Source organism: Mobula birostris, chromosome 5 (assembly GCF_030028105.1).
Source record: "Mobula birostris isolate sMobBir1 chromosome 5, sMobBir1.hap1, whole genome shotgun sequence".
In the NCBI taxonomy this organism is placed as follows: domain Eukaryota; kingdom Metazoa; phylum Chordata; class Chondrichthyes; order Myliobatiformes; family Myliobatidae; genus Mobula; species Mobula birostris.
In genome coordinates this window covers 41,473,737-41,489,662 of record NC_092374.1, presented here as the reverse complement: position 1 = coordinate 41,489,662, position 15,926 = coordinate 41,473,737, and the positions used below count along the sequence as shown (strand labels likewise).

Here is a 15,926-nt window from a genome sequence, read left to right as displayed (position 1 = left end):
GTCAACAAAATACCTAAATTTTAGTATTAACAAATGTAGTTGTGATAGCAGTGAATGAAATTTATATTACTCAATCGAACACTAACTAATGCATGCCCCAAGAAATACTTTGAAGGTAAAAAAAAACAAATCACCCAAAGTTAACAGATCATAAAAAAAGATTCACTTATGCAGTGAGATGCAGGATGCAATGTCTTTACTGTCTCTAGACATAACAATTCTAATTTTTTCCCAGTTTGCCAGAAGAGATTTGAAACAGTGGAAAGAAGGCAGAGTATTGGAAGAGAGGAAAATTAAAGACCCAACAGAAAGCAACGCCACAGGCTGTAAATTTCGGCAGGTCAGACAGCATCTATGGAAAGAGAAGCTTTTCAAGTCAAGGACTGTTTTGTTTGTCAGACCACATCAAAATCAAATTTATTGTCATATGCACAAGTTCATGTATGCATAGGTGCAACAAAAAACTTATTTCCAGCAGCACCACAGGCACATAGCACCACATTAGCAACATTCACAAGAAAAGCATAATTATGTAAAATTTTACAAGAAAAAGAACAATTAGAATTTTAAAAAAAATCAAAGTCAACTTTAATATCAATTGATCATAGTGTTTGTAATGAAAGAAAGCAAGCCAGAGGCAAATACAGTGTTAGCCCTGCTTCTCAAACCAAAATAGGGCAGTTAACAGCTGAAGTAATGTTAAGAGGCACAGATACGTATGTCACTGACATGCTAGCAACAACATAGGCTACCCCATATCTAAGAACTACACAAATTATTTGAAAATATTTCCTTTAATTACCTCAGGAAAACCACAAACATAATCTTTGTGAGTACACCCAAAAGGGTTTCTAACAGAATTACTATGTCTAGGCTTAGTAGCATTTTTAGAAATAAGTACAATTCTCACAAATTTACTTAATTTGGCTGACGTAAAAAGCAACAGTAAAAGCAAGAATATTTAAAAGGCTCCATTGTTTAATGGGTAGTGAATGTATAGAGCAGTAGAAAGTTCAAACCTTTAGTGTCAAATTATTGGGAACAATCTCACTGTTACTGCAGCATTACAAAATGGACCATCTCCCCAGAGGAACAAATGAAACTGCATCAAAGAAGAATGCTTGAAGCACTCTTCACAGCCTCAAGACATTCCAAAGTTGTTGTGATGTGGGTAAAGTAGTGTGAACAGTGCAATGAAATAATAACCAGAGAAGCTCTCCTAATTGTGTTTTGGAGACAAACAGATCTCATCTAGTGTCTCACGGAGAGCAAAAACCTGACTTTTTAAATCAGAATAAAAGCTGGACCAAAATGATATGGAGGAAAATGTCGCACTCAACGTTTCAGTGCTGTCAAAAAGAAAAAGGGAAAATGGACCCTTGTGATTGGTTTGGAGAACAACTCTGTTGAGATCCATCTTGGCACTGTGAATACCTGATTTTTGGGGGGTGGGGTGCGGATTTGGAGGTGACAGCATGTCCTTTAGGAAATGAAGGTAGAATGGAGGTACTTCAACCCAAATATATTCCAAGATATTTAACTGAGTCAATATTGAAGGGAGTATCTGACAGTCCTTCTAATGAACAGTATTGTATAGCAATATAAGAAAGTGCTAGACTTATTTTTATGCAGAAGCATGGAGGGAAGAACAATAAAAAAGCTTTCAAAGTTAACAGTTGGATCAGGATCGATAAAGCAAATGTTTCATGTAATATTAAAATCATAAAGCTACCGTCAATGGGAAAGAAGCCCAATGGCCCAGCTCATCTATGCTGAACAAAGTTGTCTATACAAGTTAGTCCCACTTGCCTACATTTGGCCCTTATCCCTGAACCTTACACACACACACACACACACACACACACACACACACAAAGCAGATACAAATTTAACACTCCCTAATTTTTGTTGAGTTGACAGTGAAGGTATTATTCCATTATCACACATGCACCAGCAACAATTATGGGCACAGAATTATGAGGTTGATTGGCACAGAAGATCTTCTGAATTAACCAATTAGAAACATAAAAGCAATGGAACTCCAATTGACAGAAAAGGATACCATAAAACAAACTTCCTGAATGATTGCTTTGTTTTTCTCTTCCTCATTTGATAGAAGCCGCTGTAAAGCAAACAAGATAATTTAATTTTTTTTAAACAGTATTGTCTTTGATTTTTAATGTCTACATACTCTAGTATTCAACTGAATTCCTGCAGATAAAGCATTACCTGGCAAGAGTCATAAAACACAAAATATGATCAGCAAAACAGAAAGACATCCTGCATTACCATGTATAACTGATGTAAAGAGCCTGCATTTACACAGCACTCCTGTGATGAACACTGCTAACATCGACCGTGACCCATTAGGTGTGGCATCAAAAGCTTTACCTTTGGGATTGGTTTGTCGGAGGATTTTTGAAGGGGAAAGGGAGATGCAAAAGTTGAGAACGTGAAGAACGAAATTCCAGAATTATGGTTAAGACTTTAAGAAGAGTGGTCATCATTAGTATAGCAAAATGTTTGGGAACTTAGTAAGAGGCCATCAATGCAGGAACAGAATCGGAAGTGTGAATGCATGCAGACGAGTGGAATTTTAAGCAAATGGAAGATGGAATTCTTGAAGCCAGCCAGAAGAGCAATGGAATCACTGAAACTGAAGGTAACAAAAGCATAGGGGGTAGAGCATTTGAACAACTGAAATCCCGAACACCTGAGCAGCGATGGGTGAAGTTGCAGATATAGAGTTGAAATATCACTATCCTGCAAAGTAAATAGGCCAGCGCTTGCCTCATGACACACAAGATGATGTGATTACAAACATTCTGGAGTGACCAGGAATTGATGGACGGATTAGGGAGCTCACTGCAGGAACTAAAGTTGACAATCCTCAATCATTGTTCAATTTAAAAATATCATGATTAAATCAGGAGTGAATTCTGGAAGGGAGGGATTGCAACAGAAAGGCCAAGAATGATATTGGTGGAGTATGGCAACACTCCTGAGGTATGGGAAACTTCAGGGATAAAAATGAGGAGCAGGAAACAAAATTATAGTGGAAGATCTTCTGACAACAACTGGATAAACTAGAATGGAATCAAACAGGAACAATCCAATTTATCCAATGGAGAGGTATTGGAAGGAGGATGATATGGTTGATCATGCCAATATTGCAAAAAGGTCAGGAGGATGAGAATAAATAGTTAACTGTCATCACAGTATGAATATGTAATTTTGCTATTGAATGTTACAGTCAGGATGGAAACTTGAAAAGAGTTACAAGAAAAATGAGAAAGATATAGGTGGATAAGATTCAAGATTGTTTAATGCCATTTCCAGTATACAAGTGTAAAGGAGAACAAAATAATTGTTACTCTAGATCCAATGTAGCACACAAAACGAATACAGTAAGATAAAGAAAACAATAATTAAAAATATTAAATATAAATGCATAAGATAGCTTCTAAACATAGATTGATTTTATAGCCATAATCTTGGGCACAGAAATGTCCGTCCATATGGTGACTCTGACAGGAAATTATATAGTGGGGGGGGGGAGTATAGTGTGTGGAGATGTTGATGATCAGCTTTCTTGATTGTTCTGGGATTACAAAAGTTTTGGCGAGATGTGCATTGTTAAGAGTTTGAAACTGCTACTAGTTTCTACTGCTATGCTGCCGATGTAGAAGGATGTTACACTTCTGGTGTACAGAATTCCAAAGAATCACATTCATCAGAAAAGAAATTCCTCTTCTTTCCATTTCTAAATGGATCTGAGACCATGTTTCATAGTTTATATACTCTGACATCAAATCCTTCCTGAATGAGGTAAGATCACCCCTCAATCTCCCATACACCAGATCACACAGGCCCAATTTATTTCAAGTGCATCAAGATTAAACATGAAACTTGTGAAATTATAATCAATTTAAGAGATGAAGTCACTTTTCTCTTGAAAAAAGCAATCTATAGAATTAACTAAGAGGTTTAAATATACAGAAGTTTTTGATTATTCTTTCATTGAAGAAATGTTTCCCCCTTTTAGAAAACAGAAAAATTGGTGGCCCCAAATCTTACAAAGTCAGCAAGGAATCAAACAAAAATTTCTTAAGAATTTTCTCTGCCAATAAAAAAGAAAGGTGAGAATAGCCAAGACAAAAAGAGCAAATCTATTGAAGTAGAAATTTGAAAAAGGGTACGAGAGAGAAGGGGATGGGCAAAGGAAGAAGGCTTCAGGAGAGTGTAGAGACCACGTGGACTGTCAAGGTCAAACAGCCTGTTTCAAAGCTGTAGTTTTCCCGGCAACATTTAAATACTTGCTCAATCTCAGTCACATTTTCAGCAATAATATTATGCTCTCGCTGAGCTAGGGAGTGGTAATAAACCTCATTCTGATTCTGAGATTCAATGACCCAGCCCTGTCCTCACTCATTTCAACATGAATACATCAACCACACCACCTAAGATGTCCTGAATAATGAATGTAAAGGCAGCTTATAATCAGCTGCCATCATATAATTAGTTATCTGTTTCATTTATTCTCTTAACTCGTACTCCAAATCTTTTCTTTTCGCTCTGTCAGTCCCCTGATAAAATAGCCAGTGTATTACTTACAAACAAGAAATGTGTGGCTCAGACTTCATTGCAAAACAAATATTTTTAAATATTTCCCCTGATTTATGAGCAGCCATTTCAGTTAGACTATACAACTAAATGAAACCAGAAAAGACTACTGCCCACAGCCTGGTAGAGTTTGTTTCAGTTAACAACAGAAGCAATAAAAATAAGCCTAACCTGGCACTCAAAACAAAAAATGCCTTGAATACACTTCTTAAGTATTTTCAAAGCATGACTCACTTTTAAAGCATAATCTCTTCCATTCCCAAGATCCTGCGCTTCATAAACGAAGGCAAATCCACCTGTTTAATCAAAAATATATATTTTAGGGCAAGAACATATCAACAAGAAAGTGTATCAATATTACAAAGCACTGATGAACTGGAACTAAAAGTGACTGAAGGCTGTAAATTTCACTTAGGAGTTTGGAAAATGTACTAAGAATTGATGACAAAGGTTTTCAAAATGTCACACGAACCCCAAAATTCAGATTGCTGGTTACTCACTTTCAACCTGTTAGATATAATCAATTTTGCACTCACTCCTGTTTTTTTTTCTTCTAAACATTGAACAAAGATGAGGAACATCAATGTTCAACTGGACAACTCAGTTTAGTCATCACAGTTAATTAACACAATGTTATCACAACAGAGAAAAAAAATCCAAAGGAGTATGAGCAGTATATGAATAATGAATGTAAAGACAGATTATAATCAGTTGCCTTCGTATAATTAGTTACCTATTTCATTTATTCTCTTAACTCATACTCCAAATCTCTTCTTTTCGCCCTTTGTCAGTCCCCTGATAAAACAGCCAGTGTGTTATTTACAAACAAGAGAAAATCTGCAGATGCTGCAAATCCAAGCAACACACACAAAATACCAGAAGAACCCAGCAGGCCAGGCAGCATCTATGGAAAAGAGTACAGTCGACATTTTGGCCAGAGACCCTTCAGCCGGACACGCAGACGTCGACTGTGCTGCCTGGCCTGTTGAGTTCCCCCAGCATTGTGTGTGTGTTGAGTGCATTATCTAAGTATTCAGTATCATTCTGTAATTAATCACTGTAAGATGAACACCAGCAGACCAGGACCATTCAATCAACAATTCTTTTCACCACTTTCCATCAGAGTAATTCACAAACATTTGTGACATCGGGATTTCAATTCAAACTTGTATCCTCTCACTCTACTGCAAAGTGTAAACTGCTTTTACTCAGTAGTACAGAATTGTAGAGATAACAGAGGCATAATAATAGACCCAACAATTTGTTGAGAAAGCATGCTGTGTATGGGACTGATAGATGACTAACATTATGTATACATTTAAGATAGAATTTCAAAGTCCAGAGCTGTACAAGTCAACCAGCTTATGATTGTGGGACTCTCAATAAAGAGAAGACCTGAAAACACATCCAGGAACTAATAATTTCTAGCGATGACGAGACAGCCTACATCAGCCTTATTTCTAGCAGTGATGAGACACCCTAACAGTGGTGTTAAGATAACAACCTCTCCCTCAATGGCCAGAAAACAAAAGAGCTGATTGTGGATTGAGGAACAGAGACAGGCTCGCCCTGATTAACATCAATGGGTCTGCAGTTGAGAGGGTGAGTAGTTTCAAGCTCCTCGGTATACACATCACCGAAGATCTCACCTAGACCATACACACTGGCTGTGTAGCAAAAAAAAAGCACAGCAGCATTTCTTCCACCTCAAGCGACTAAATAAATTTGGCATGAGCCCCCAAATCCTCAAGACCTTCTACAGGGGCACCATTGAGAGCATCCTGAGTGGCTGTATCACTGCCTGGTACAGGAACTGCACCAACCTTGATGGCTGGGCACTGCAGAGAGTGGTACGGACAGCCCAGCGCATCTGTGGATGTGAACAGCCTCCCATTGAGGACACTTACAGCAGCAGGTGCATAAAGAAGGCCTGGAAGATCATCGGGGGCACCAGTCACCCCAACCATAAAATGTTTCAGCTGTTTCCATCTGGCAAATGATACCGCAGCATGAAAGCCAAGACCAACAAGCTACGGGACGGCTTCTTTCTACAAGCCATTGGACTTATAAATGCACATGTCTGTACGTTGCAACAAAGTCATAACGCAAAGATTTTTACTCCCTCACGTGGTGAGACAGATGTAAGATTTAAATAAATTCAAATATCCCAATAAAATGAGAAATGCATCAGGATTTAGAAAAAAATCCACTGTCAGTTTGAGAACAGTAGGCAAAGGTAATAAAATTACTGTAAATTATCTATTTCCAAATGTTTTAATAATCACTAGTGGCTGTATTTGACACTGTTTAAAAGATTATTGTTGCACAAATACCAACAGAAGTGACTGGTTGACAACTCCCAATGACCTCCCACAGATAAACCAGCAGCCTCTTTTGTTAAGACAGTGGTGTGCGATTACTGTGGGGAGGTTCATATAAACAGGTGTTTTCCCTTAAGGATGTTTTTTCCCAAGGAATTCAATTTAAAACATTATTACTTACACCTTTTTTGAAATAAATTGTGGTAAATTATCACTGCAAACAATGAAGAGGCGAGTGAAAGCAAAACAAAATAGCAAGATGAGCCCTGCTTCTGCATTGCAAAATCAACGCTGGCTGGGATGAACACTCTGGAGGGGAGAAGACCAGAGAGAGGAGCTCCGAAGTCCATCCAGCTGGTCCAGGTATGAGGGTGGACCGTTCTAAGCACTGAGCCAATTTGGAGAGGTCAAGTACGGCTTCTTCGGTGGCAAAATCCAGGTCTGAAGCAAATCACTGGGCAACGTGTTCTTGGCCTGCAGCACTTCGCCACAGCAAGGAATGGGTCCTAATGCAAGGTACAATACACTGTTTGAATAATCTAAATGCCAGCCCAGATAGACTGGAAGGCAGGGTATCTGGCGAGGTTGGCTCGCTTTGGGCATCAAGCCTACTTGGAGAGATCAAGAACAGCTTCTCCAGTAAAATCTAGGCCTGGAGGAATTGGTTGTGGTGGGGCCAGGTCTTAGTGTGAGTTTCAGACAATTTAAACACTGGCCCAGATAGTCTGGGGGCTGCTCTCTCTGCGACACTAAGGCTGTGAAACACCCTCAGCTGCTGCACTTCATATCTGCAAACTTCATGGCAACTTGCCCCACCAATAGGATGAACTGAATACTGCGGCTTGGGCCTATCCTATGCTACTCCAGGGATTTAGATCTTTTAGCATGTGTTTTTCTCTTTCTCTCTGAGCACTGAAGGTTGGTCTTTTTTTTTAATTCGGTTTTTTCGAGGTCCTTGCTTTGTAACTGTCTGTCAGCAAACTAATTTCAAGGTTGTGCAATTTATACATTCTTTGATAATAAATGCACTTTGAATCTTTCAAATCTATTGTACCACACATGGCAGGGCCTGGGATATCACCTTATCCTCTTCAGATCCCTACAGAAGGAAATCAAAGATCCATGGTATAATTTTGAGGAAAGAGGGACCTGGCTAAGATTTATTCCTCACTCAACTTTAAAAAGTGCAAAAAGACACTGGCTGAAATTGTGCTGACTGATAGCCTGCAGTTGTGAGGTGAAACATCAAGAGATCAGGACAGCGTGAGCCTGAGTCAAATGCAGAAGACCAAAACATATTGTAGGTACATTTCAGTACAGCTGACTGCTGCTCCATCACCAAACTCAACATCGAACAGAGAGGCAGATGGGTAATTGCCCAAGGAAGAGTCTAGATGCATATTACATCCAACCTACATCTTTAAACTAAGAAGCTGTTGCTCAAACTGTGACCATATTCATATAAATTGGGTTGTTGACATTGGAAATGTAATTGCTTTACATCTTAATCTACTTCATATTTTAAGTTTTAATGCACTTTTACTTTTTCAAACCTTTATATTTGAATAGTTTTCAACTATTGTTGTGCATAAAGGACTTTCAAACACTGTTGGAAAGGCTCCAACATCCAAGTAAAGGCTGTTGGGATGTCCCAGGCAAGGCCTCAGAATGCAATACCCGAGGTCCACTCTCCTCTTAGAGCTTATTCCACTTCACCAGACACTGTAGCTGTGTGAGGCCAGTTAGTGTGGCCCTCTGCACTCAAAAAAAGTGAGGACAGACTTGGACCATGCAGCGAGAGAGAGACAAGGCCGTGGGATGGTGTACAGGGCAGGGGGCCACATTCTGCGACCACAAGCAGGGTACCAGGAGGGAGAAGGACGTGTTGGGACAGGGACTATGCACTGGTACAATCTGACTAACGTCTGGTCTTTAGCGCACTGTGGGAGCTTGCTGTGCACAAATCAGCTGCCGTGTTTTCTACACTGCAAGGGACTACATTTAAAAAGTATTTAATGACCTGTTAAGCATGGTGGAACATTTTGAAAGGCACTACGTAAATCATATATTTTAACATTGAACAGTACAGCACTGGTACAGGTATTTTGGCCCAGAATAACTATGCTGAACATGATTCTAAGTTAAATTCTTCTGCCTGTACATGATCCATATGGCTAGAATCAACTCCAGTGTCAACAAGGACCTGGACTCACTGCAATTTGCCTGTCACCACAATAGGTCAATGGCAGATGCAATTTTATTAGCTCTTCACGAGGCTTTGGATCACCTGGACAATACTAATACCCATGTCAAGATGATATTTATTGACTACATCTCAGCATTTAACACAATCATTCCTACAGTTCTGACTGAAAAGCTCCAGAACCTGGGCCTCTGGATCCTTGACTTCCTCACAGGACGACCACAATCTGCACGGATTGGAAATAACACCTCAACCTTGCTGCCAATCAACACTGGCACACTTCAGGGATGTGTGCTTAGTCCACTGCTCTACGCCCTCAACACCAATAACTGTGTGGCTAGGCGAGATATATCAACTAGTGGAGTGGTGCTGCAGAAACAACCTTGCAATCAGTGTCAATCAGACCAAACAGCTGATTGTGGACTTCAGAAAGGGCAGGACGAGGGAACACAAACCAATCCTCATTCAGGGATCAGAAGTGGAGAGAGTGAGCAGTTTCAAGTTCCTGGGTATCAATATCTCTGAAGATCTAACCTGGATGTAGCTACAAAGAGGGCACAACAATGGCTATATTTCATTCGGAGTGTGAGGAGATTTGGTACGTCACTAAAGACACTCGCAAATTTCTACAGATATACCGTAGAGAGCATTCTAACTGGCTGCATCACCAATTAGCATGGGGCAGGGTGCTACTGCACAGGATCAAAATAAACCTCAGAGAGTTGTAAAACTCCATCATGGGAACTAGCTTCAGTAGTATCCAGGATATCTTCCAGGAGCTTTGCCTCAAAAAGGCCGTGTCCATTATTAAGTACCCCCATCACCCAGGTCATGCCCTGTCCTCATTGCCACCATCAGGAAGGAGGTACAGAAGGCTGAAGGCACACACTCAGCAATTCAGGAACAGCTTCTTCCCCACTGCCATCTGTATTACAAATGGACACTGAACCAATGAACACAACCTCACTACTTTTTTATTTCTGTTTTGCATTAATTATTTAACTATTATATACTATATACTATATCTACTGCAATTCAGTTTTTTCTATTACTATGTACTGTATTGTGCTGCTGCTGCAAAGGCAACAAATTTCACGACATATGCGGGTGATATTAAACCTGTTTCTGATTCTGATACCCTTCCACTCAATGCAAGCAAATTTATGAATCTATCTAAGAGCCTCTTAAACACTGCTATCATATTTGTCTCTACGACCACCCAAGGCAGTGCAGTCCAGGCACCTACCGTGTTCTGTGTTAAAAAAAAGCTTGTTCTGCATGTCTCCTTCATACACCTCATTTTAAATGCATATCCTCGAGTATTTCATTCACAGATTTTTTTTTAACTTGAACATTTGAACTGACCGAAAGCTATTTGTAAGAAATTGATTTCATGTTGTGAAGGTGATTCCTGAATTCAAAAAATGATGCTCATCATTTACCTTGACACTCACGTTTTAGATAATCCCTCAGTTTTATGAAATATGAATCAAATTCGTGCACCCTTTTACAGTAAGCATTGTTATAATTTTTGTCATAGTACAACAGCCAAAAGTGAACTCAAGTAGTAATTTACACAGAATATAGTTTAAAATTTATTCATGCAAAATACCAATACTGCTTGGAAATTCTCCTTTGGTCTTCATTAACTTAAAGTCATCCCTGTAAATTTTATATTAAAACTACAGTAACTATTATGTTCAAAGAGCAAAGATATGAACTGCATATGTAAAAAGTATTGGGAAAACCATAATCTTGCAAACCATTCAAGTCCAATGATGCTATTTTGGAATAAAGTGGGTCAGATACAAAAATGATTGATAGCACCTATGGAAATGAATCGCCCATTGATTAATCAATATTGTACGTGCGGAATTTTATTCTTGTTGTTTGCAATTCACCCCATCATCCAATACTCAATACAGTGGGTTCCAGTTAATTGGGCCATCGGTTAATCGGGACAGCTGCTAATTTGGGACAAGTCTTAAAAGAACAAAAACTAATCAAGATAATGACTAGGAATTCCTTCATTTATTTGGAATACTATGCCACTTAACCTGGACAGGAGACTGTTGCCGAATTGTTTCTAGCGTTAATTGCACTGCACTATGTTTAGAGCAAATAGTTTTTAAATAGCATCAGTTGCACATGTCTGTGTTCAAAAACCAGTGATTTTTGTCACTGGTAGGTGGCGAAAAATAAGCAGCAAGACAATCTAGAACTGTATTGTTCACTGTGCTTTCAAGCATCCAGGCTTGGAGATGCCAGAAACCACTGGGAGTGAAAATGAAATTATTCCATTACTTCAGCAAGTTAGGAACTAGAAAAAGTTTAAGGGTAATGTCAGTCATCTTGAATGTTGCAATGAAAATGAAGATTTGGGGGATGCAATTGTGGAAAGCATTGTATCTGTGCTGATTTTATTAATTTATAGTCAATCAAAAAAACATGGCAACGTGCACTGGTTGAAAATTCCTCTGTCGATTAACTCTTAGGAACTAATATACAGTTTTATAGCACTGTAGTAGTACTGGTAGTATTCCAATTTGTTCTGTATTCATTAAATACATCATTTGTAACTCAGTTAAATGATACTTCATTTTTTTTGTATCTTTTTAACTATTTGCATGGAATTTCAGCTAATTGGGGTAGCCACTTAATTGGGCCAAAGTGCACTGGTCCTGATGTGTCTCAATTAACCGGAATCTACTGCACTTGTGGGTTCAGGGAATTAATTTCCTGTTTCACAATTAATCAGTGAACAGCTGAACATTTCCTATCCCAGAGAACGAAACACCCAGAAACATCACCAGTTGCAACTAACCTAAAGAATGAACCCCATCCTTCCCTGATCTCATGAATCCTGGCTGGTTGAGAACTCTCAATTTCAATATTCTGGGGGTGGGAGTGAGGGGAAACGGTCATAATTGCGTCATCATCACCCAGGGACTGAACTACTCCTGTTACCTGAGTAGCTCCGCAAACACCCCATCACTATCTACAAGGGATCAGGGACTGAGTTCCCCACCATCACTTCCCAAGGATGGATCCAAAGTTGTCACCCACTACAATAGCTTCTATTCTTCAGATTCAGCATAACACTAGGCATCAAGGTCCATACCCATTGCCCCTCCCCAAGTGCTTCCCATCACAGGATATCAAAACCTGAATCCACAAGCTGGGAGAGGTAGCAGGATTTGCCGGAGAAAGCTATATTATCCCTTGGAAATGCTCCGCCATACAATAACATCATAGATGAGGTGATCATGAACGTAGCTCCACTTTACTGCTTATTCTCTATTACCCTTAACTCACCATCCAATAAATTATCCCATCTTTAAAACAAATCAACAATCCAGCCCCACAGAGCTCACTCTGAGGCACAGAATTTCAAGAATTTGCAAATATATGAAAGAAAGAAAACCCTCCTGTCTTTTAAGTAGAGAGCCTCTGATTCTGAAACTATGCCCCAAATGTGGATTCTCTAAAAGGAGAAACCTCCTCTCAGCATAAACCCTAGCAGACCCCCATGGAAACTTTTCTATTTCAAGATCATTCCTTATTCTTCTAAACTGCATTGAACATCAGTCCAGCCTGTTGAAATGCTCCTCATAAATTAGCCCTTCATCCCAGAGAAAAAAAACCTGGTAAACCTACTCCGAAATGCTTCCAATGCATGAATATTCATCATTAAATAAGTAGGTCAAAGCTGCTCACAGTACCCCAGGTAGTTTTAGCAAGAATACCTGACATTCCTACTGTATTCTTTTTGGAATAAAGACTCATATTCCAATTATTTCCAAATTAACAGCACCCAGACTCCAAAGTTGCTCCTTATAGCAGTAGTTTTCAGTCGGGTCCATCAGGTCAGAGAAAGTATCACCAACTCCATACCTATATTGTGCCAGGTTCCTTCTCCTCTCCACCACCCCTAGGGAGAGGGTCAGGTCCTCACCCCCTCTACGCCAGGGTCCCTCTCCTCCGCATCCTAAAGTGTCAAGGTCCTTCTCTTCCAATCCCAAGGTGTCAGAGGCCTTCCCCTCCATCCCCACATACCAAAGTGTCAAGATACCCCCCAACCCCAGGGTCTCCCGTTTCCCCCCAGCCCGGGGCAGGGCTTTCCCTCTCTTCCATCATTCTGGTGTGCCAGGATCTCCCCCAACCCCACCCTGGTGTGCCAGCGTCTCCCTTATACACTACCCCACCGGTGTGCCAGGGTCCATCTCCTTCATCTTCCCGATGAAGGTGTGCCAACCTCCGGCTCCTCCCAATCACCGAGCCCGGGGATTGGGTGACAGGCGGCCCGGGTAGTAGGCCAGCACAGAGAGTTGGTCCCGGGGACTAGAGAGCCAGAAGTCAGGCCCGAACCCCGAGACCACGGCTGTCTTGACCCTCCCGGCCCGGCCTCTCACCCTCGGCGATGACTCGCTTGATCCGCAGCCTGACGTCGCCCAGCTCCACTGTCTGCCCCACGAAGTCGTTTTGATCGCGACTGGCGGCCGAGCTCGGGGCCCCGGACAGAAAGTCGAAAGCCGACTGGAAGATGGACATGGCAGCAGGGCCTGCACTCCCGGCTCCAGCTGGGCCCAGTGCCGCTCACTAACATCGCCCGGGACCGAGCCGCAGGCGGAGGGAGGGAATAGAGCCGCTTCCGCAACGGCGTCACCGGAGGAGGAGCCTGAGAGCAGGGAGGGGAGGGAGGAGGGACGTTGAGGGAAGGTTGAGAGAGGTGAGAAGCAGGTGAAGAAAGGGAAAGAGGGTGGAAGAAGATGGAAAGGTGAGAAGAAGAGAATGGATTGGGGAGAGAAGAGTGGGGCAGTGATGATGTGACAAGGGGGGGAAGATATGACCGTACTGTGGGGGTAGATTTTGGAGGGCATGGAATGGAGAAGATAGGGAAAGGAGTGGGAAATTGGGAGGGAAGTTGGATTGGGAGGTGTGTACAGAGAGTTAGGGGCAGAAGAGATACAAGAGAAGAGAAGTGTTGGGCTGGGATTAGAAAGTGGGAAGGAGGGAGAGAAGGGGAGAAGACATAGGCTGAAACTAGGACATGATGGAAATGGGCTGGAGGGGTAGGAAGTGTAAGAAGAGGTTACCCAAATGGAATATAACGTGTTGCTCCTTCGACCTGAGTGTGGCCTCTTCATTTCAGTAAAGGAGACCATGGACTGACATATTAGAATGGGAATGGGAAGTAGAATTGAAATGGATGGGCACCAGGAGATCCTGCTTTTTGTGGCAGGTGGAGCACAGATTGGGTCTCACTGATATACAGGAGGCCACACCAGGAGCACCAGATACAGTAGATGACCCCAATAGACTCACAGGTGAAGTGTCACCTGGAAGGATGTTTGGGGCACTCTGTGGTAGTGATGGAGAAGATGTAGGGACAGGTGTGGCACTTGTTCTGCTCACAAGGATAAGTACCAGGAGGGAGATCAGTGGAGAGGGACGAGTGGACAAGGGAGTCACATAGGGAGCGATCCCTGTGGAAAGATGAAAGTAGGGGAGGGAAAGATGTGCTTGGTGGTGGGATCCCATTGGAGATGGCAGAGTTACTGCACACCTCAGGGATGTGTGCTTAGCCCACTGCTCTACACCCATGACTGGGTGGCTAGGCACAGCTCAAATGCCATCTATAATTTTGCAGATATTACAACCAGTGATGTTGTTGGGATGGAACTGGACTCTCTGACGGTGGTGTCAGAAAAGAGGATGCTGTCCAAGTTGCATGCCGTCTTGGACAATGTCTCCCATCCACTACATAATGTACTGGGTGGGCACAGGAGTGCATTCAGCCAGAGACTCATTCCACTGAGATGCAACACAGAGCATCATAGGAAGTCATTCCTGCCTGTGGCTATCAAACTTTACAACTCCTCCCTTGGAGGGTCAGACAACCTGAGCCAATAGGCTGGTCCTGGACTTATTTCCTGGCACAATTTACATATTACTATTTAACTATTTATGGTTTTATTACTATTTATTACTTATGGTGCAACTGTAACGAAAACCAATTTCCCCCAGGATCAGTAAAGTATGACTACGACTAATACTATTGTTGGCAGAATCTCAGGTGGTGCCGAAGGTGTGTATGGGATTGAGATATACCAGTTAGTTGAATGGTGTCATAGCAACAACCTTGCATTGAATGTCAATAAGACCAAAGATCTGATTGTGGACTTCAGAAAGCGTAAAACGAGGGAGTACACACCAGTCCTCATAGAAAGATAAGAAATGGAGAGCATGAGCAGTTTCAAGTTCCTGGGTGTTAATATCTCTGAGGACCTAACCTGGTCCCAACATATTGTTGCAGCTATAAAGGAAGCAAGACAGCGACTATACTTCATTAGGTGTTTGCACACACAAGGACTCAAATACTTGCACTAATGGCACTTTGTGCATTACTATGATACTCTGGTGCTGCTGCAACTTAATTTCTGCTACTTATCTATTTAATACTGTTTTTCTATTACTGTCTTGTCTTTATCTACCGCTTTATTTAGTGCCTGAGAGGAAGCCAAACAGAGTTTCATTTGTACCTATGTATAATGACAATAAAGATCATTCAATTCAGTTGAGGAGATTTGGTATCTTACCTAAAACACTTGAAAATTTGTACAAATGTATGGTGGACAGCATTCTGACTGGCCACATTACCGTCTTGCATGGGGTGCCCACTCCACAGATGAAAGTAAACTGCAGAGAGTAGTTAAATTTGTCAGCTACTAGTCTCGTAGTATCCAAGACACCTTCAAGGAGTGGTGCCTCAAAAACGT

At 41.3% G+C, this 15,926-nt stretch overlaps 1 protein-coding gene across 4 annotated transcripts in view; it reads right to left on the bottom strand.

Moving 5' to 3' along the window:
- gak (cyclin G associated kinase) overlaps window positions 1-13,803 on the bottom strand; it is a 126,693-nt gene extending 112,890 nt beyond the window's left edge. For all 4 annotated transcript variants that reach the window (XM_072257962.1, XM_072257964.1, XM_072257965.1 and 1 more), the window contains exons 1-3: window positions 13,560-13,803; window positions 4,858-4,919; window positions 2,063-2,122 (exon numbers count right to left, since the gene is read on the bottom strand). In XM_072257962.1, coding sequence (XP_072114063.1) covers window positions 2,063-2,122; window positions 4,858-4,919; window positions 13,560-13,698 — 261 coding nt within the window. In that variant the 5' untranslated portion in view covers window positions 13,699-13,803. The remainder of the gene's footprint in view (window positions 1-2,062; window positions 2,123-4,857; window positions 4,920-13,559) is intronic.
- Between the last annotated feature and the right edge of the window lie 2,123 nt (window positions 13,804-15,926).